The following is a 20,591-nucleotide window of genomic DNA, read 5'->3' on the forward strand; positions in this document are numbered from 1 at the left end:
TTCATGCCCTTACTTGGTAATTTCTCCACTTTTTTCTGTGCAGCTGGGTGCTGGGGTTGATTCCTCTTTCTGTAGCAGTACAATTTTTGTATCCTGTTTGTCACAACGTATATAAAACACTTCCTTTTTTAACTATGCGAGGTTGAACTCTGAGCGATGATGCTGACTGTGCAACCCTCTGCAGAGCTTACAATTAAAACTCAAAGACAACTCCGGCCTGAGAAACTCTTTATTTCACATCTCGAGATAAATTTCCACCACATGGACTTAAACACTTCACCCACCACCTCCATCGACATGAGTAGATAATGAGTGAGTTTTCATTTTTCTGTGAACTATCACGTTAATATCTGCACGGCTGAATCCTCGTGTTATCGTCCTGGAGGCCTTTGCACAACAGGCACATTTCTGCCGTGTGCGACTAATTGAAAGGTTTTTAATTTTTTTTACCAACCTTCACTGAAAAGGGAAAATATATTGACTTCAATTGGTAGCACACAAATTTACTTTTTTTCACACATCAACTTCATCTTCAAAATCTCCTAAACTGAGATGTGTTATTTGTATCTTTTAAATTGTACGAACACCATGTTGTTGTTCTTTTTTTAATGGTGGCCGAACTTGTTCATATCTTCATGCAATTCAGAGCGTGTCAGCAGGTCAGATATAGTAACTGCCATTTATTGTAATAACCCTCTTCTCAGAATTTAATCAAATGTTCCTCTGCATGTGTCAAATAATTGCAATAATCAGGAAAAGGACTTTAATATCAGTAATTATACAGGCTCCTACCTAGCACGTGTAAGTGGGGGGGCCTAGATATTACTGATGCTGTGGGGACCCACATAGGTTTAGTCACTTTACGAGGATCTTGCTTCATCATGGGGACAAAAAGACTTACTATACGTTTGTATGTTGGAATAACGTGAAAATGTCACGTTATATCTTTGGAAAAAATATCTTGTTACACTCACACAATAGCGTAAAGTGTTTAACGCAAACAACTTGATACGTCTGTATGTTGTAATAACAAAAAATAAATCATGTTATATTGTTAAAATATGCTGTTCGAACATGAAGACATCTTCTTGGAACAAACTTTTACACAAGGCTTCAATGAAACGTGAATATAATCATATATGATATATAGTTCATTAGACTAATATATAGTTAATTATGTTAATGAGTTAATCAACAGTGCAAGATGGCGGCACCTGTATCTGGAATATTTTGGCTTGAAAATTTGCTCTTTCACGAAAAACATTAGTGTAAGTTTCTATGTTGTAATAACGTGAAAATTATATATATCGGCTTTAACATATTTTCCTTTTGTTGTGGCAGCAATATGTTTCCATACAAAAGGGCAAGGAAACACATTTTAATGAAGGGAGTGTGTGAGTGTGTGAGTGTGTGTGTGTGTGTGTGTTGAGAGGGGGGGGAATTTATTCCCCGCACAACCCGCAAACGCAACACGAGCGTCGGTCTGGGTCACGTGAGATGCTCCGCTAAGAATGCGGTGACGTGGTGGAGTTCCGTCAGAGGAGCGGTGTCTGACAGCCAGTCTGCCCGGGACAACAGCTGCCTTCCCCGGCTGAGACGAAGCGTTGGTCCGGGGCGGAGCGGAGGAGAAGATCCAAGGGGGAGAAGAGACACAAAAGACGGGTTGAAGGTGCAGAGACGAGCCGCTGGGTTTTTGGTGTTTCCCCCCCCGCAGGACTGTGATCGGACTCATAGGTGCGCGAGGATTTTATGTTTTTTGATTCAGTTTTTTTCCTCCATCTCCTCCTGCACATCAGTCCTCCGAGCAGCGGGGAGGAGCAGCCCCCTCTCCCGCTGCTCCCGCTTCCCTCCAGCGGACCGGGCTCCCGGATAAACGCGCATGGATGCTGCGGTGTTTTTCTCCCTCTCTCTCTCTCGCCTCTGGAAAGCAACTTAAACCCGGGGGGGGGGACACAAGAGTGAAGCGGCGGAGGGGCAAGCGAGACAAATAAAGACCGAATAAGTAGCGAGGAGCTGTGGCGTAGAACCGGGAGAGGAGGTCCCCGAGCCCGGAGGAGGAGAGGCTCTAACCCCGCAGGTTTGTGGAGCCCGCGGGGGATGAGGACGCATCCCCGGTGTGATTAGGGGGACAGGAGCGAGGCGGGGGGGCGGATTACGCGTTTGAAACCCGGGTTGTTTTCCGAGCCCTCGGAGGTCGGTGATGGCGGGTGGAGGCACCAGGGTTCAGCCACTCCATCAGCCGACCGCAGCCCCGTCAGCAGCCGCAGCAGCAGCATGAGGAGGAGGAGGTACACAGCCCTGCACGTCTCATCAGTCCCCCACACCCTCATTATTCATTTAGCCTTCCCCGCCCTCATCTCCACTCCATTACATCTCCCACTGCCATCCATCCATCCATCCATCCATCAACCCCACATCCATGCCCCCCCCCTGCATCCTGCATCCTGCATCTCCTCCCCATCACCAGGCACCTTGTGGTCCAAGTGGCTCCTCGAGGTGACACTGGGGCCCCTCAGGCAGATGTTCAAGACACTTTGATTTCACTCAACCTCTAAAGATGAACGTGGGTGAGTTGTTGTTGCCCCCCCCCCCCCAACCCGGAATACAGTCCAATCTGTATTAGATCCCACAGACTCAAGTTTAGGGATCCCCTACTTGGAGCTGTCACAGGGCGAGGCCATCGATTGGGGTTCAATTAACAGGGCTTCTTCTTCTCATCCACTTCACCACGTACAGCTGCCTGAGCCACTTGGCACTGAACCCCCCCCCCCCCCCCCCTGCATGCTTAGGGATATCTGTTAACTGCTGAGATGGACATTTAAAAAAAAAAAAAAAAAAGAAGCAGCTAAGCTCACCATCTGGGTGTTCGCTCTGCCCACCAGACTATGAAACTTTAATAGGGTCTAATTTTCAAACCACCTCATAATTTATTGCTGTGGCATCTGAACCGACGTTGAGAGCGGATGCAGGGAGAATGGAGAATGGAGAATACAGCCCGGGTGCTATTAACGAAGTAAAACAGAAACAATGCTTGGAATTAGATTCAGTGGTAAAAGTTGTCTGCTGCATTATGAGGGGGGGGGGGATCACTGTCGCGTAATATTTAGAACAGCTGCAGTCGCTCGGAGCTGCCAACGCTTTATTTCCCTGTTGTCTCCTGTATGTTTAGGTGGAGTTTCAAAAGGCTGCTCAATCATTTGTCACCAAACAAATGGATTCAAATGTTGCACCTTGTGTCCATATCCTGTCTTATGGCTTTGATTTAAAGGGTTAGTTCCAATTCAAATAAAAAAAAGGATTTGATTTGTAAAGTGTTTGATATTGGCCTGCGATTTCTGCCACCACATTAACAATATGTCAATGGGGTCATATTATGTACATTTATTACAATTATACTAATTGAGCAATTGTTTAGTCTTTAAAATGACCACGAAAATCATCAAATTGCTTGTTTTGTTCCGGTCAAGATGTCAAAGATATTCAATTGTCTGTCACATGAGACGGAGAAAAAAGTAAAACACGGTCAATGTCGAATCTGAACCGGGGGACTGCTTATCGATCCGGTTAGAGGGCTGATAATTAATGAATAATTTCAGCCCTAAAAAAATTCAATGAGAAATGCCCTTGAGGACAGAAAGTTCCCGGACTGGCCTCTATCACAATAAAACTCCTCCCTTCTTTGTGTAAGAGGTGGAGGCGGCACCTCCCGGAGACAGTTTCATCGCGGGTAAATAAAACCAAACTGTCTCCGCAGCCAGGCACCACCTGTGCTTGTTTTTTTTGAGAGTTTGGGTGGACTAACCCTTCAAGGATCAGATATGGTCGTGTTGTGTAATTGGGAGGGGCGGCTCCAGTGGCCTGGCCCAGATCTGACCTGCCTATCGTGATGAAGAGTGGAAAAACAGCTGTCATCCAGTCTCACTCATCTGCTCTGAAGCACTTAGCAAGAATGCAACCACCCGATCCCACTGGTCCTATCCCACAGATACTTTCCCACTGGTCCTATCCCAGTGGTCCTATCCCTATTTAGTCACTTATACACCAAATATTGTCACTTTACTCAAAAACCCCAAAAGGCTGTTTCTCACAGTGAGTTTGCTTAAGTGAAACCTCAACACACTGTGGATTATCCACAGGAGCGAAAAGACACTTATTTTGTGGAGCGGTGTGTTGCTGTGAAATTTCCAAATGTCATGTTTTCAATAATTTGAACACCACCAATTGCACCCAGTTCCATTTGTATATGATTTGTGGCATAAATCTAAAAGTGAGATCTTTCAAAGCCTCAGCAGATGAAACCCTCTGCGTCATCTAAACTAAGCACAAGAGGAGAAGACAGAGCCGGTACAATGGATTTAGGTTCATTATTAAAAGAAATCTGAATAAAAAATAGGACTATTATTTAAAATTGAATCTCTCATACCAGTAATTTTCTAACCTGGGATACTTCTTTTGTGTATGTATTTTATATGTGTATATATATCATTTAACATTGTAGTTCCGAACATGTAAGCTGACTAAACTAATCGAGCCAAGCTAAACTTAAAGGATAGGCGTTCAGGTGAATGGGTAAAAAGTTAAAAACAGTATATGCTAAATCAGAGCTAAACCTTGTTGATAAAACGGATAGCTAAAAGTTATGGTTAAAACAGAAAGTTAAAAGTTCGATATAAAAACTAAAATGGATAAAAGGTGTGAAAGACAAAGCTAAATCATGACTGAAAGTTTTGGATAAAACAGATAAGTAGAAGTTATAGATAAGCGATTAAACAGAAAGCTAAATGTTGCAGATAAGTAGTTAAAACAGGTAAAACTTACGGATATATAGTTGTAATATTAAGCTAAATCATAGCTGAACCTTATCGATAAAACAGGAAACTAAAAGTTATGGTTAAGTTGTTAAAAAAGCAAAAATCTCTTGATAAATGCCTGAAACAGAAAGCTAAATCATAACTAGAAGTTATCGATTAGACAGATAAAAAGGTAAAACAGATTGCCTAGAAGTTACAGACAAAAAGATAGCTTAAACATAGCTAACATTATGAATAAGTGGTTAGAACAGATAGCAAAGTTAGTCCAAGAATTAATATGTTGATCAAAATGCATTTCCTGATCAAATATAACCACACGATTTCTTAGGTTAGACCAGTGGTCACCAGCCTTTTCGAGCCCAAGATCACTTTTTAATTCCAAACTTAAGCCGAGATCTACCATTACATTACATTTCATTTAGGTGACACTTTTGTCCAAAGCGACTCACAATAAGTGCATCAACCATGAGGAACAAACCCAGAACAACAAGAATCAAAAAAGTACAATTTCTTCCAAAAAGCTAAACTACAAAGTGCTATAAGTAAGTGCCATTTAAGTGCTACTAAATTGTTAGTTTAAACTTTTATTCAAGGTGTAGTGGGAAGAGGTGTGTTTTTAGTTTGCGGCAGAAGATGTGTAGACTTTCTGTCCTGATGTCAATGTGGAGCTCATTCCACCGTTTAGGAGCCAGGACAGCAAACAGTCGTGATTTTGTTGATATCTTCCAAAAAACCCACTTAGGAGGGTCATACTTATTATTTTTTGCAATTTCTGTTAAAGGCTGAATGTACAAGAAATAAATATACACAAAGAAAGGCAGTTGTGCAAATGTTTCTATTCACAATATTCAAATTAATATCAATTCATATTTACAATGCAAAATATGTAGCTTCTCAGTTCCACAACATGTTCTGCAGAGGAGCTGCTACTGCAGCACAAGGTTTTTAAATATAGACTTTGATTTGAATATGGCCACAAATATGATAATTGCCCTGTATGAAAGAAGTCCCTTGTACTCAAATAAATACCAGTACTACACAGTATGAAGCCGTGCATCTTCCGCTCCAGCAAATATTTCACAATAAAAAAACCTTTTTAAACAAGGGAATGGATTCCATCAACAGAAACGCTCGAGTGCTTTTATTTTGAAAAAGAATATAGAAAGTGTTGCAACCATTTGTTTGTGACATAAATTCATCAGATAAACATTCAAACTCAGTTGAAAGATCATCTTCTCTGTTTATTCTGCTGTGAACCACAATGTTAATCTCTCTATGACACAAACGTATTTACATCACTTCCCGAACCCGTTTCAAAGTAAAAGCACTCCAGCGTTTCACCTTCTGAATCCACTCATTTGTTCCAACGGGGCTTTGTTTGTTATCGACAGACCGAAAGATGCGCATCTTCATACCGTAGAGTCCTGACATTTACTTCAGTACATGAACCAACTTGTTCTTGAAGGAAATGCAGGAGATAAACCTGCAGCTCCGCCGCCAGTAGCGGACACACAGCGCGTGTGAAACCGACACACAGCTGATCTGCGGTGCGATGACAGCCAGTGAGTCCAGAGAGTTCGGGGATCGACAGTGAAGACTGCGAGATCGACCGGTAGATCGCGATCGACGGGTTGGCGACCACTGGGTTAGACCGTAGAGCTGGGGAAAGGGACCCAATACACTTAGCAACTTAGGGGGCTACTCTGTCTGAGGCCAACATTAGAACTTCAGTCTTGTCAGTATTAAGTTGTAACAGGTTGTTAGACATCCAGTCCTCAATGGCAACCAGAACGGTTGTTTAAGACAGACAGTTTATCTGCGTTATCAGGCTTCAAAGACACATAGAGCTGAATATCATGGGCGTAACAGTGATAGGATATATCTGTGCAATTGCTAATGATATTACCTAAGGGGAGCATATATCAAGCAAATAATAAAGGACCCACGACAGAAGCCTGGGGCACACTACAGGAAAGAGCAAAGGTTTCAGACAGGTATGCACCTAGTGACATGGAAAGCCTCCTATCAGAGAGATAGGAGGAGAAACCAGTCCAGGGCGCTCCCAGAGACACCCACCCACTGCCTTTCAATCATGATCCTGTGATCCACCGTGTCAAAAGCTGCACTGAGATCGAGCAGCACCAACACGGAGCATTCACCCTTATCAGCAGATATCGTAATGTCGTTGGTGACTCTAAGACGTGCAGTTTCAGTTGAATGCTTCTGGAGGAAACCTGATTGGACGTTGTCGAAGATTTGGTGAGTTGGCAGGAAGGTTGGCAGCAACTTTTTCTAGGATTTTAGATATAAATGACTTGTTGACATTAAGAAAATCCGCAGCAAAACTGCAGGAGACGTCTTCGACATGAATATTAAAATCACCAACTAGAATAACTCTGTCCAACGTAATAATAGAAAAATGATTTTAGTGCATAGGACTGAATTCTGATATAAAAGAACTGTTAAAACCAGGGGGGCGGTAAATTAAAATACAATAAAATGGATTAGAAAAAACAACTTTGGTTAAGTGCAGTTCAAAAGAGGAGAAAGCTGCAGTGCCCACTGTCCGATACTGGAAACACTCCTTAAAAACCACAGCATTCTACTCTCATATCAACGCATCAGACAAACACACCTAACCAGGATGAAGGTTGTGAATCCTCCCTGCAACAGGTGCTTTTTCCTTTGGATTACAAACAGAATTTTGCAAATTGAAAACTTTGGTGAGTACTGACATCTTAAACAGAAGTATAGTAGATATGTATATATATATATCTGTTATTCCAGAAAGCCCAAAAAATTATGAATGAAACAAGTAATTACTTAATTGAGCCAAGTCACGGGCAGGACAACCAACGTGTAGTTCTGTACAAAATGTGTGCATACAAATGTGCAAAGAGATTTCCCGGACATGGTTTAACCAAGGACCAATAAAATCCAAACTGTCTCCGCTGCCCGACACCAGTGTCACTCACCCCGAAGCACAAGGTAAAATCCCAAGATGCATAAGAAGTGACTGTTGTTGTTCGGCTGCAGCGTCTGTGACTTCTTAGTTTATGTTGTGTTTTATCACACGTTGAGATCTCTGGGACTCTCCGATGAAGTCTGTGTCGATTACTGATAACTTAAAAATGCAGCAAGGCTAGTTTATTTTTTGTTTTTTTATTGTTACCCGATGAAAAAGCCGTCAATATGTTTTGTCCACACCCCTTTTACCTGGAACTGCAACTAACAAAGCCTCTGTGAACGGCAAATGGAAGCTGCATTTCTCCTCAGGAAAAGGTGTCACTATCACAAAGTGCACCATTTCACTGAATGAAGGCAACATCCTCATTGACACCGGTGATTTGTTGTGCATGTATTACACACTTTGCGGAGGCATAAACAGACCAGGCTTCAATGTAGGCATGGAAACACAACGCTACCTGTGGGGAATGATGTGCCCACCTCGCCGTCCAAAGTCTCTTTCTCTTCTTTTCCTGTTGTGTTTCCTCCCTCTGGGCTCCAAGCAGATGTGGCGACAGAGACGGGGCTGTAATGTATGCCTGGTATTTCACCGCTGTGTCGCTCTCCCAGCGTTCATTCTAATTATTGACCGCTGCAGAATTGCCAGGGCTTTAATTAGTGCTAGTGTAACTAATTGGCTCGCACAGAAGTGACATTGATGGGAGGCAAGAAAATGAATTAATGAGGAGAGGCATTGGCAGATTCAACGGAACTGCTAAAAAGTAAAAATGGATGCCTGGCCTCTCAGTGGAGCTGGCATTTGCGTCAACAAGGAAACAAAGTCGCACACTCGACCATTCACGGTCGTCGACGTGTGTGTGTGTGTGTGTGTGTGTGGGCGGGTGGATGGTCGTGTGCGGGCGTCCATCACGTGTGTGTTTCTCTGTGTACATTTGTGTTCATGTGTATACGCAGCCCCCTGTGTGTGTACACTTCATCAGAGCTCAGATGTAACTAGATGTTCATTCAGTTGACAGGAGAAATCTCTCAAGCGCTGGATATGCTTGGATGTAAAGTATGTTAACCTTTAAAACAAAGCCGGCCCTGGCCCCTCTCATTCTCCTGTAATTGCTTGCGCTGGGTAAGCTCACTCGCCTGAAAAGGTTATCGTGTTCCCTGCCAGTTGTCATGACGAATGAGCAAACATAGCAGGAAATGAAAATTGGAAGTTTAGGAAAAAATCTGCCGCACGCTGAGTTGACGTGTAGCATTTGCACAAAGTAACGCTCCGTTGTTCGCTGTCTTCAAATTATTACAACGCAAGCACACAAATAAACAAAATGGCAACGCAGGCAGACCATAAATTAATACCCTCACGAAGGGAAGGATGGATTCCAGATTCGCACACTGCTGCTGCATTAATATTCACTAGAGTCTAGCTCAACCTGCAAGTTCCTGCTGGCATATTCTGTTTTCTCTGGTGTGTGTGTGTGTGTGTGTGTGTGTGTGTGTGTGTGTGTGTGTGTGTGTGTGTGTGTGTGTGTGTGTGTGTGTGTGTGTGTGTGTGTGTGTGTGTGTGTGTGTGTGTGTGAGCAAGTTATGCACAGCGATGATGATGTGTGTATCTAGTGTGGATGTAATTACGTGTCGAGTGCACACGCATCTTTTGTGAGTCTACGCACACAATTAGTGATTATGTGTGCAGTGTGTTTGCTGTGTATATCATTAAGTCGGGTCTGCATTAGATTTAGGGTTATTGTGTGTTTTCTGGGAGCACAGAAATGGTTATGTGCGTGCGCAGTATTTGCTGTGCATATGATTATGTGCAGTGCACAGTAAATTCTGTGCTTGTGCAAACGGATCGTTTGCTTTGGTGTGTTGAAGAATCAATGTGTGCTTACATGATCGCCTTTGTGCCTCCCTCTGTGGATAACTCCCCGAGGGCAGAAGATGCAATCTTACAGATCACATTTTGTCAGCGCTGTTGCAACTGTGCATGTGTTTTATTTGCATTTGTACGTTTATTTGCATGTTTCCTTGTTTGTGCTAGATAGAAGAAGGAGCAGCCTGGGTGGCCACAGCTAGACAGTAAGCAGCGTAGATAAGCTGAAGGTGCGATGAGAATAGCGGGGAGAGGCTGTTATCGTCGGAGGCTGGCACAGGCCTCGGAACCGCTGCCTGCTGGACCCTGAAAACTCATTCTGACAGATTCATCTCCTCCCTGGCTGTCGTCGCGTGGTGGGGGGCTGATGACACTCTCTCAACCAAGCAGCTCAGTGCAGTGTTAGCCGGCACCACGTTGAGCAAACCTGCAATTTATAAATCTGCCCTTGGCATTAAGCTGAATAGTGGCATGCAAGAGGCAACTAGGAATATGCCAGAGCCAGCTCAGATTCCACAAAGACCTTTATAGACTTCTGTCTATTGAATTATTCAGAAAATGTGTTTTGTAATGTGTCTCAACATCTGGATGTTCCTTTTTCAGATGCACCACACACACAGAAACATTTGCAGCAGCAGTATTTCTTTCTGCCAATGAAACAATATTCACTCCATTTCCCATTTTATTTCCTCGGGAAGCCACATGCCCACAGCCTGCTGTGCTCTTACATCCCTGTCCAATCAAAGATGCTACAACGCTTTCATATTGGTTCCTTTCAAAATGTTAAGTCAGTTTACCAAAAGAATCCTTTCAACATCGTGCACTCTGCATCCACAGAAAGCTGTGATTTGTTTTTTTTGCATCTGGAAGGAAATTAATTCAGAATTATTCTGTCTGTTGCACAACAAACCACAAATAAAATGATTAAGAAAAACAAACTCAAAAACCCAAACACATCTGCAACTCAGTAAATTGACATCTGAGTCTGTGGCCTTGAATGGGAGTTGCTTCTTGGAGCGCTGCCAAGAGTATTTATTGTTTCTTTTTTCTCTTTTCAGATTAGAGAGCGTAAACACAAAGGAGGCGTCCCTTATCATATCCTGAAGGAGGCAAGACATTGAGCATGAGCCTGTGTTTGTCTACAGCGCCAAAGAAGTGCCAGGGAGAAGCCTCTATGGCGAGGGAATCATCGCCCTCCTAGCTCCACCAGGGGCCTGTTAAACCTGCTCCGAGCTGCACTGGTGGACCCATCGTTCTCCACCAGGAGGCTCACTCCAACCCATCTGCCAGCTCAGATACCCCTCTGATCGTTGGCAACCACATGTTTGAGGTGACTGTGTGTGACCGCCGCCGCCGCCGCCCATACTTGAGCAGCAGCAGCCTCCTGCGACCCCAATCTCCACCATGCAGTGGAGACGGCGGCACTGCTGTCCCATCAAGATGACCTGGACCATCAAGCGTTCAGTCTTTCGGACCCACGTGACAGGCCTCCTCTCGCTGGCTCTGCTCTTCACTTTCTTCTTATTTTTTAGTCACCAGGACTGGCTGCCGGGACGCAGTGGGCTCCGGGAAAACCCACTCAGTAATACATTTAAGGCCCTTCGCAGCCCCAAGGGAGACGCCAACCAGAGCAGCTCCCTGAGGAGCCTGTGGAGGGACGCGGGATATGTAGCGCCAAAGCCTCTGCTCAACCTCAGCGCTCAGCAGGCGGAGGGGGCGGCAGGAGAGACCGTCGCAGGCAGGATGGGTGTAATGGGGCTTGGGGACACCATGAGCACCAACAACAGTTTACAGAAGGAGATGGGTGTGGGAGGGAGGCTCAGTGCTCAGCCCTACCGCTACATCCTGAACGAGCCCTTCAAGTGCAGGGACACCACACCCTTCCTCATACTCCTCATTGCTGCAGAGCCCAGCCAGGCCGATGCCCGGAACGCCATCCGTGTGACGTGGGGGAATGAGAGTGTAGCAATGGGCCTGGTGTTTGTCCGTCTCTTTCTGCTCGGAGTAGGAAAGAGCTCTGACACCTTCCTTCAGAGCAGCATCGAGGAAGAGAGCCGCATTCACCATGACATCATTCAACAGGACTACCAGGACACTTACTACAACCTGACCATCAAAACCCTGATGGGCATGAACTGGGTGGCCACCCACTGCCCACATGCCTCCTATGTGATGAAGACAGACAGCGACATGTTTGTCAACACCGAGTATCTCATCCAAAAGCTGCTGAAGCCCGAGCTGCCTCCCAAGCATCGGTTCTTCACTGGCTACCTGATGAGAGGTTATGCACCAAACAGAAACAAGGACAGCAAGTGGTACATGGCGCCAGAGCTTTACCCAAGCGAGCGCTACCCAATATTCTGCTCGGGCACGGGGTATGTGTTCTCAGGGGACATGGCCGAGCTGATCTACCAGGCCTCTCTCGGCATACGCAGACTGCACTTGGAGGATGTTTACGTGGGGATCTGCTTGGCGAAGCTGCGCATCGACCCGGTGCCCCCACCCAATGAGTTCCTCTTCAACCACTGGCGGGTGTCTTACTCCAGTTGTAAGTACAGCCACCTGATCACGTCGCATCAGTTCCACCCCAACGAACTCATCAAGTACTGGAACCACTTGCAGAGCAACAAGCACAACGCCTGCATCAACATAGCCAAGGAAAAGAACGGCAGGTACCGACACCGAAGGTTTCATGGAGAGAGGCCTCCATGACGCATCCTGTGACCGCCAAAAAACAAAGGGAGATGGGCACACTGTAACTACAGCCGTTGGAGGGCACGTGGAACTCAGCACTATACACTATTTGGGGAAAAGCACATTGTTTTTGGTATTGTGTACAGTTGATGATCCAAACTATTTTTTTAATTTGAGAAAAACAAAAAGGTAATTATGGTGAGCTATTGCTGAAGGGGGGGAGGGGGGAGGGGGGGGAAGGACATAATTATAATAATTCAGGTGCCAACAGGAACGTGGTCATTCATGCTAATGTGTAGGTTCTCCTCTAAAGGGAAGTACAGTACGTCAAAAAAACAACAACTGTGACACAGTCGTGTTTACACAGACACAAAGGGAAATGTAAGTGTGTTATGTGGAAAGTTACACTACCTAAATATGAATGAAAGTATCTTTGACATTGACCAGTGATGCTGCCCTGTTTCTCAGTGTTTACTTTACATATTTATCAAAGAACACGACTCTAACCAGAGGGGTTTATCTGTCATATACTGTATTTTATTTTGAAAAAGAAATCGACACAGAAGCACTCAGAATCACGACAGAGATGACTGAGATTGTATTTTTTAAAGCTTTACATTGATTATGACTGCACTCGAGCAAATGTGCAATGAATCAACTAACAATTAAATGTATTGAAGTCAGTTTGTTGTGTGTATTTTCTCCGGAGTCCTCCGTGACGTGTGAATAGGAGCAGCTCATCGTTGAAAATGTATCGGCAGCAAAACTTGATTATATACTTTACATATTTCTGTCCAAATACATTACCATTTGTCATTATGAACTAAAAAGAATTGATTTTAAGTTTCCGTTATAAACGTATGAATATTCCATATTTGGTTTTATCCATGTTGAGATATTGATTTCACCAATATCCCTTAAACCTTAGCAGCTAATGTTGAAACCAGGAGTGAGTTGCAGGAGCTAAGATATAAGCTCAGGTGTAATTGAAGCCATCACTGGAAATGGGTTGCACGACCTAAACTAGTTGTTACGCAGAGATTATCTTTTCATCTGCATTTGTTTTTTTATTTGTTAGCAGGATTACACAAAATGTTGAGAGAAAGGGCGCTTCCCGTAGTGGAGGTACACGAGATGATGACATCCCTTTTGTTATCTTGTTTTTATTAATGTTATAGCGATGTGATCTAAAAATAATGGAAACTAGGACGATTTTATTGTTTGTTTGGTTTAATTTTAGATATTTTTTGGGCCTTTTCGCCTTCATTGACAGTGCAAGTGGGGAGAGAGAATATGGGAGACGACACACAGCAAAAGGGCCGGGTCGGAATCAAACCTGCGGCCGCTACAGGACTCAAGCCTCTGTATTTTAAGTATTAATGGTGGAGCCTCATTTGGTAAATTGCCGGTTTGAAACTGCACACAGACGAAGCTGGTGCGGTCGTCACCTTGTCGTCAGCGATACCTGGAGGTTAAATCTGTTCCTCAATCATACCCTTTAAAAAATCACAGTTCTGAGTGAACCAGGCAGATAATGTGTATTATCTACAAACATAACCACGGATCGTTAATGTATAAAAAGGTGATATTGTATTCAGTGGACCTTGCAGAAATCCATTAACTTCGGAAAAAGTAAAAAGCATTCACAGAAGTTCAGGGCAGGTAGAAACAATGTGTGTGTGTGAAGCAATCTCAAGGTTGAGTGATGAGAAATGAATTAAACACCGAACTCTGCAGAACGTCCCCGCGGAATGTAAAATATTCTGCAGCAAAACACCCAAGTTTAGACTTTAATTAAAAATGAATGCATATGATTTTGGAAAAGGTTGCTTGTGTCACTCTGGATGGAACAGAGTTTCCAGCTTGTGCAAGTTTGTGTGTGTGTGTGTGTGTGTGTGTGTGTGTGTGTGTGTGTGTGTGTGTGTGTGTGTGTGTGTGAGAGAGAGGGTGGAAGGAGGCAATAAATAAAAATACACTCCAGTGCTCGGGGCCACCAACAAAAAGAGCATATAATTGGGTGATGACTTGAAATAGCCTCTATCAGATTAAGGTAATTTAATTAAACTAATGGAGAGCCGGGACTCCTGCCCCTCTTTTTTCTCCACCACACATCTGTCAGTCTCGTTTTAATCACCTATACGTCTGAGTGATTCTGTTTAGGGAGCTGCAAAATGGGTAAACTTCACACAATGGTTATATTTTAAGCCGCTAATCACCGAGCAGAGGAGGAAAGAGGCAGCTGAAGTGGCGAAGACAGCGGCGGGCGAGGAGAATATCAAGATGTTCATCTCAGATAAACTGCACAGTGGCAAGGAATTATTTGATGCCGGAGCCACCGGCAGAGAGACAACAGCTTTATTTATTACGTTGAATGCACTCAGGCAAGCGGTTATGCCGGTGAATCAAGTTCAAATATCCTGACGCCTGCACACAGCGGCACCTCGTCATCAAACCCTGACATGTATGAACAGCTTCGGTGTGTTTTGTCTTTCAGGTTTTCCAGGTCAATTATGTGATCAAGTTTAATAAATGTTTGTCAGTGACATTATCCCCAGCCTCTCCCAGAGACTGTGCATAGAATGTTTTTACAAGATGTCCGATACATCGTTAAATGACCTGTTGTGTTTTGTGCGTACGCTGCTGCTTCGCCTTTTTCCTCGGAGAAAGGTGCGACTGTTTTCACAGATGCTCCCTCACTGGCACAAGTGAACGAAAAGTAGACAAATAACATGAGGTACAAATGTATCGCAATTACGCAAAGAAGGGAAGGTACAGACGACAAGTGGTGCAGTACACTCTCAATAAAGCTGTGAGATCAACTCTAATCTGTAGCTCTGCCTTTTGGCTGTTTTATTCTCATTTGACTGCATATGAAGGGTAATTCACACAAAACTAGAATTGCCCTCAGTGGAGTGAACACCTCCATTAAATTCAATCAGGCTGCACCAAATTAAACACATGTATTATTCCCTGCATCCTTCCACCTTTAGTGGTGATCCGTCCATTGGTTCTTACCTAATCTTGCTTAAGTTACAACCAACAACGAAGAGGGGTGAAAACATAACCTCCTTGGTTGGACATTACTAGATGGGTTCCTTCCAGGCCTCATGCCTACACCACGTTTCATCAGTTTAGCGGGTTTTTTTGCATAATCCTGCTAAACAAATAAATCACCCAACCAATAAGCAGACCGACAACAATGGCAGTTGACATTCCTCCACCAAGGCCCCAATCAAGCTGCACCAAATTGCACACATGGATACCAGTCCCCCCTAGTGATTTTCATCAAGGCTCATAAATTATTCTGTGAGAAATTAACAGAAGTGTTGTAAAACACCCGTATTTCACAATGCTGAAGGAAGTGAAACAAAATGATGGGTCTGCAATCCGCCTCGATCAAGATGAGGGGACATAATAATACGCCTGCCTTTTATTTCATCAATATGCAGAAAGAAACAATAATGTTGAACGTCCCAATGTCGAGGAAAGTGCGAAATAATTCCCTGGATCCGTATCAAAATGTCACGGATTCTTTCCAGGCCAATGTTTCATCCTTCCACCAAGTTTTGTAGAAATGTGTGTAATATGTTTGGGGTAATGCTGCTAACAAACCAAACAACCAACCAGCAGACAGTAACAAAATATTAACGTACCAGTAAATACACTGACCGGCCCGTAGGTTTTACATCAACCCGACTCTTGATGTCACCTCGGAGGCAAACAGGGAAATTCACTTTCTTCCTCGAAAGCCCCAGTTGTTCCAGCTCGGTGCAAATTCATGAAACACTCAACTGGTCCCTGGTATTCATCACCCTCCATTAGTAATGATTAAAGTCATGACTCAAAGCGAGAGGATATTGGGAACAAGCTTGGGTATCATTCATGCATGTCCTATGCAATCAGAGCGCCAGATTACCAGCATCCGGCCGCATTCAGCCCTTAAGCAAATAATGAAAATGAAGGAGGGAGGGCGAGGGGGGAATACGGAGGGGAAAAGAGGTGAGGGGGAAATCAGGGCAGAGATAGATGGACTGGTCTGCTGCTGGTGGGAGAGGAAGAGGCTTTGCAGGGTGCAGTGCAGGAGGGAAGGGAGTGAGGGCTGTATGGGTAAAAGAGAAAAGGATGAGGAGGAAGGAGGAAAGCAGCAGGAAGCAGGTAGTGATGAATGAAGGGGTAAGGAGCAGTGACCGATCAGCATTGAAAAGCTGTGCTGCTGTAAACGTGGTGTAACAGTGGAAACGGATTGAGATGTCTGCCGTGATGGAGTGGAGGCTGTGGCCCCGGCTTTAACATCCCAGCTCACCGTTCCTCAGGAGCCACGACAGAGAGAATACGCTTGAGGAAGAGACAAATCTCCTGACCTTTCCGTAGCAGCCGGGCCTGGATCCTAACTAATATCTCTCCGTGAGCATGACCGATGAATCCTAATGGAAGCTTTGGATGAACAATGACTGAGTCTGACAATGGAAATGATAAATGTCACAACCCAAAAGCCATTAGCTTATATCCGCGGCAGGGAAATCCACATTTTAAGGTACGGGAAAAAATGTATAAGTATGATAATGACTGGTACCTTACCAGCCCACGAAGGCAAAAAGTAGGCCCAGAATCTGACCTCTCTCTTTTTTTGTCTCGTGGAAATGTTTGTCTGATAGAAATGGCCGGTGATTTTCACAGGAACAATGCAATTACACTGCCAACGCCAGGAGAGAGCAACGTTAAGTTCAAAACCGAGTGCAAGGGCCATAAATAGCTGGAAGAAATACAAAATATAGAGATTAAACCCACTGACACCTGCTGAACAGGCATACAGATCCACAACATAGCCCATAGATCCTGTTTAACCATAACCATCAGGCCCAAATGAAACAAATCTTATATATTGTGACGGAAATCTGAAAATACAACGAGGCTGGAATATACGTTTCCTTTCAAGATAAAGGTCACAAACAGTTCAGGTGATAAACGTCTCAGACAGGTATGTGAAAGTTACTTTTCACCTCCAAAATAGTTTTCCACCACACTTAATACATAGTATTAAACATGTAACTTGCAGTTCTATAGTATTAAAATCCACTTTGAGTTCATCGAGCGCCATACGAATCCCTCGCAGTCCTTTTCTACGGGACGCGGGGCAACATCTTCTGTGTCCTCTCCGCTCAGGCAGAACTCCCTAACGCTTTCAGACAGATGGCAGATTCCAGCCAGTACTCAAGGACTCGGTGATGGGGGTGTGCCAGCGTCGAGCCCAAATCTATTTATAAATGTAATTTGACAGTGACACTCCACAAAGCATGGAGAAGTGCTGGACGTCCAACCTGCCAGGAGCCCCCGGTAAACAGATCCAACCCTGTTAGCGCGTTGAAGGGCCCTCTGAAGACACGGGGCTGTAAGTACGCCACTCTGGCCATTAGCCACGCACAGGCTGCACGCCCATTGTTATATAATGGGTGACTTGCACACAGGCTGCCAGGGTCATGAGGAGCACGTCCATCATATGTCACGCAGCATGAAAAGGCTCCTCAAGAGTCGGGCGGCCATGAGAGGAGGTTCATTTTCATTTTAAAGGAGGCCCTGTAAAAGATTTCTATTGAAATATATGTTATAAAGTCGCTTTCTATCACCAAATGAACACGATGGTGAATGATCGTATGAGCCATGACAAACGTATGACTGTGTTTATATTAACGATATTACAACGACGACATTCGCAGAAGAAATACACAGATATCTGCCTTCATATCATATTTATTGTCATCAGAATATCGTTGATGGGCTCTGGAATTGCTGCAGCTTCACTTTAAAAGCATTTACATTGACTTCTATTTTTTTATATTGACTCTGATTCATCAAACGTGCGTCTACAAAACAAGACGTCGGCCATTTTTAGGATTAGAACGAGAAGGAGGAGCCACAGTGAGCTGCTAACGATAGAGAAAGGCCAGTTATTGCTTTAATTCTTTATTATTAAAACCAAACATACACTTGGTCGCAAAATCAGTGATAACGACCACCTGAAATTACAGAAACTAAATTAATTGAATTCGTACTTTGCACTTGATTCTGTTTGTTTGGTCCATGTCCCATCTGTTAACATAGAGGAGGCGAGGTTTATGAGCCATACTGCAGCCAGCCACCAGGGGCTGATTAATATATTTTGGATTCACTTTTGGGAACTTGGAAGCTCTGAATATACCAAAAAATAGTTTTTGTTAAAACTGTAAACTCTACATTTTTGCATATTCATGTTGTAAAGTGTTTGCTGCTCACGAAACCGTTTATTTGTTCAGTTTCTTCTGGCTCTTTCAGAATAGCGGCCTGTACATTTTTCCAATTAGCTACAGTTCATTATTGAATTGATTTGCATTTAAATGCACAATTAAAGCTAAAAGTCAGCACTTTAAACCACAGCGTGTTGTTTCATTCCAAATCCCACACGCTGGAGCGCAGAGCCGTCACGATGAAAAATCCATTACTCCCGCAACACGTAGAAACCACAGCGTATAATAATAACACGGGCGTGATGCATCCTCCTGTGCACGAGCAGCGACGGGTTTTATGTTTCCCCCTCTTATTGGAAACAGGAGTGGAGCTGTAGCGAGATAAGAGAACAAGCTGAGACAAAGAGAAACTTGATTGACAGGGAAGAATCCAGGCCAGGAGACGTCATGGCAGCGCCCACGTTGATTTACAGGCGATCTCTGGCTGCCACGGCAATGAGTGATTCGCACCACAGATGGTGACAGAGAAAGCAACTCACATTACCACAGTGCACGGGCGTACGATTCAGAGCTTGTGAAAAATGGCCGAATATAGAATCGAGGTTTTTAATCTACACAAATCAATGGGGCGAGTATTAATTATCTTTCTCTCCTTTGCCTGTCCGCTGTCTCCCCGGTGGGAGGTTGCAGAGCGGCCGACGCAGCTTCTCCACCTCAGCAGGTTTGGGTTTCAGCGCCGGTGTTTATCCTCGCACTGCGATGACAAACGAGAACAAATGGCGGGCCAGGAGTGCATTAGCAGGGTTATTGGGTTATGTTTCAGCAGAATATCAGCCCCTGACAAAACGCTTGTTTCCCGGAGACTCTCAGAGGTGTCATCAAACAAAGTGGAAAACACAACTCCCACCGTGTAGCGATCCTTCTCAGTGCTTCGGGCGAATGTCTCGTGATGCGCGTGTGGGAAACGTCGAGATGGTTCCCGTTTTAATTAGCAGGCTTTAGCACTGTGGCTTCCTGAACCTTTCTCCGCTGTGGGACCCGAAGGAACAAATACCCTCCTCCAAATACTCAACATGTACTTAGACTTTATTGAGTACACACGCCAGTATGCTTCTTCAAATTTGTCTGATCATGAGACATTCTTTGACTGTTGCAATTATCCTATTAAGCAATTTACGTGGAAAAGATTAGTAAGAGCAGGTTTTATGGAGAACAGCCTCAGTATCAAGTGCAATTCTACTGTATTTCCGTTTCATCGGAACACTTCAACTTCCTGTGGCCCATAATGGACAAACTGTAGATACTTCAATCGTAAATAAATAAATATCTTATTGTCCAAATCCTTTCCTCCTTGTTCTTGAGTTTACAACATATTGCACAATCCATTCTCCAGTGTGTATTTACAACTTATTGCACCATCCCCTCTTTGGTGTTTATATGATATTTATTTCACGTTTTATTTCCTATTTTTATATATATTCTTTAATATGTTCTATATTTATGCTTAGACAAAACAGACTACAGCAAATTCTGTGTATGTGTAAAGATACTTGGCATTAAAGCCTGATTCTGAGATTCTGTGCAACTCGTATAGATCAAGATAAAATCTGTTATAAAAAATAACCATTAATACCAATGAGCACCAGCTGGTAAATGCTAACAAATGCTGTTATTTTATCTCACTACAATGATCATTTATTCATTTATTCTACAACACAGGGTTTTTATTATATAATTGTAGTTTTAGTCACTTTATAGTTCTCAGAAAATGACAATATGGCAATAAAATAAAGTGTATGGAAGATAAAACAGCACAGATGCCGACGAATAAAGAAAACATGGATCATAAAACACTGAAGCAAGTTTTTGGGGATTATTTCAACGACAAGTTGCTCAAACACACATTCTCCCACAAACAGCGTCTTCGGGCGTTTACTGAACGTTTGCACGTCAACTTCTCCGTGAAATGTACGTCCACAGGTTCACTGGGCTGTTTTTAATGTGACCCCCCCCCCCCCCCCCACCCACACACACACA

General features: G+C 43.8%; 1 protein-coding gene across 2 annotated transcripts; it reads left to right on the forward strand.

Moving 5' to 3' along the window:
- Positions 1 to 1,475: 1,475 nt before the first annotated feature.
- Positions 1,476 to 13,016, forward strand: b3galt2 (UDP-Gal:betaGlcNAc beta 1,3-galactosyltransferase, polypeptide 2). Of its 2 annotated transcripts, none has more exons than XM_034583053.1 (2): positions 1,476 to 2,288; positions 10,698 to 13,016. In XM_034583053.1, exon 2 carries the CDS (start codon positions 11,044 to 11,046, stop codon positions 12,349 to 12,351), a length of 1,308 nt encoding a protein of 435 aa, XP_034438944.1. In that variant the 5' UTR covers positions 1,476 to 2,288; positions 10,698 to 11,043; the 3' UTR covers positions 12,352 to 13,016. The 2 variants fall into 2 exon arrangements, with proteins under 2 accessions (XP_034438944.1, XP_034438945.1); XM_034583054.1 differs by having other exon boundaries at positions 1,476 to 2,077.
- Positions 13,017 to 20,591: the final 7,575 nt, after the last annotated feature.

This window comes from Hippoglossus hippoglossus, chromosome 4, assembly GCF_009819705.1.
Source record: "Hippoglossus hippoglossus isolate fHipHip1 chromosome 4, fHipHip1.pri, whole genome shotgun sequence".
NCBI classification, from domain to species: Eukaryota; Metazoa; Chordata; class Actinopteri; order Pleuronectiformes; family Pleuronectidae; genus Hippoglossus; species Hippoglossus hippoglossus.

Bases quoted from the DNA above. Each gene is read 5' to 3' on its own strand.
- b3galt2 (XM_034583053.1), top strand. From the start codon at position 11,044: ATGCAGTGGAGACGGCGGCACTGCTGTCCCATCAAGATGACCTGGACC.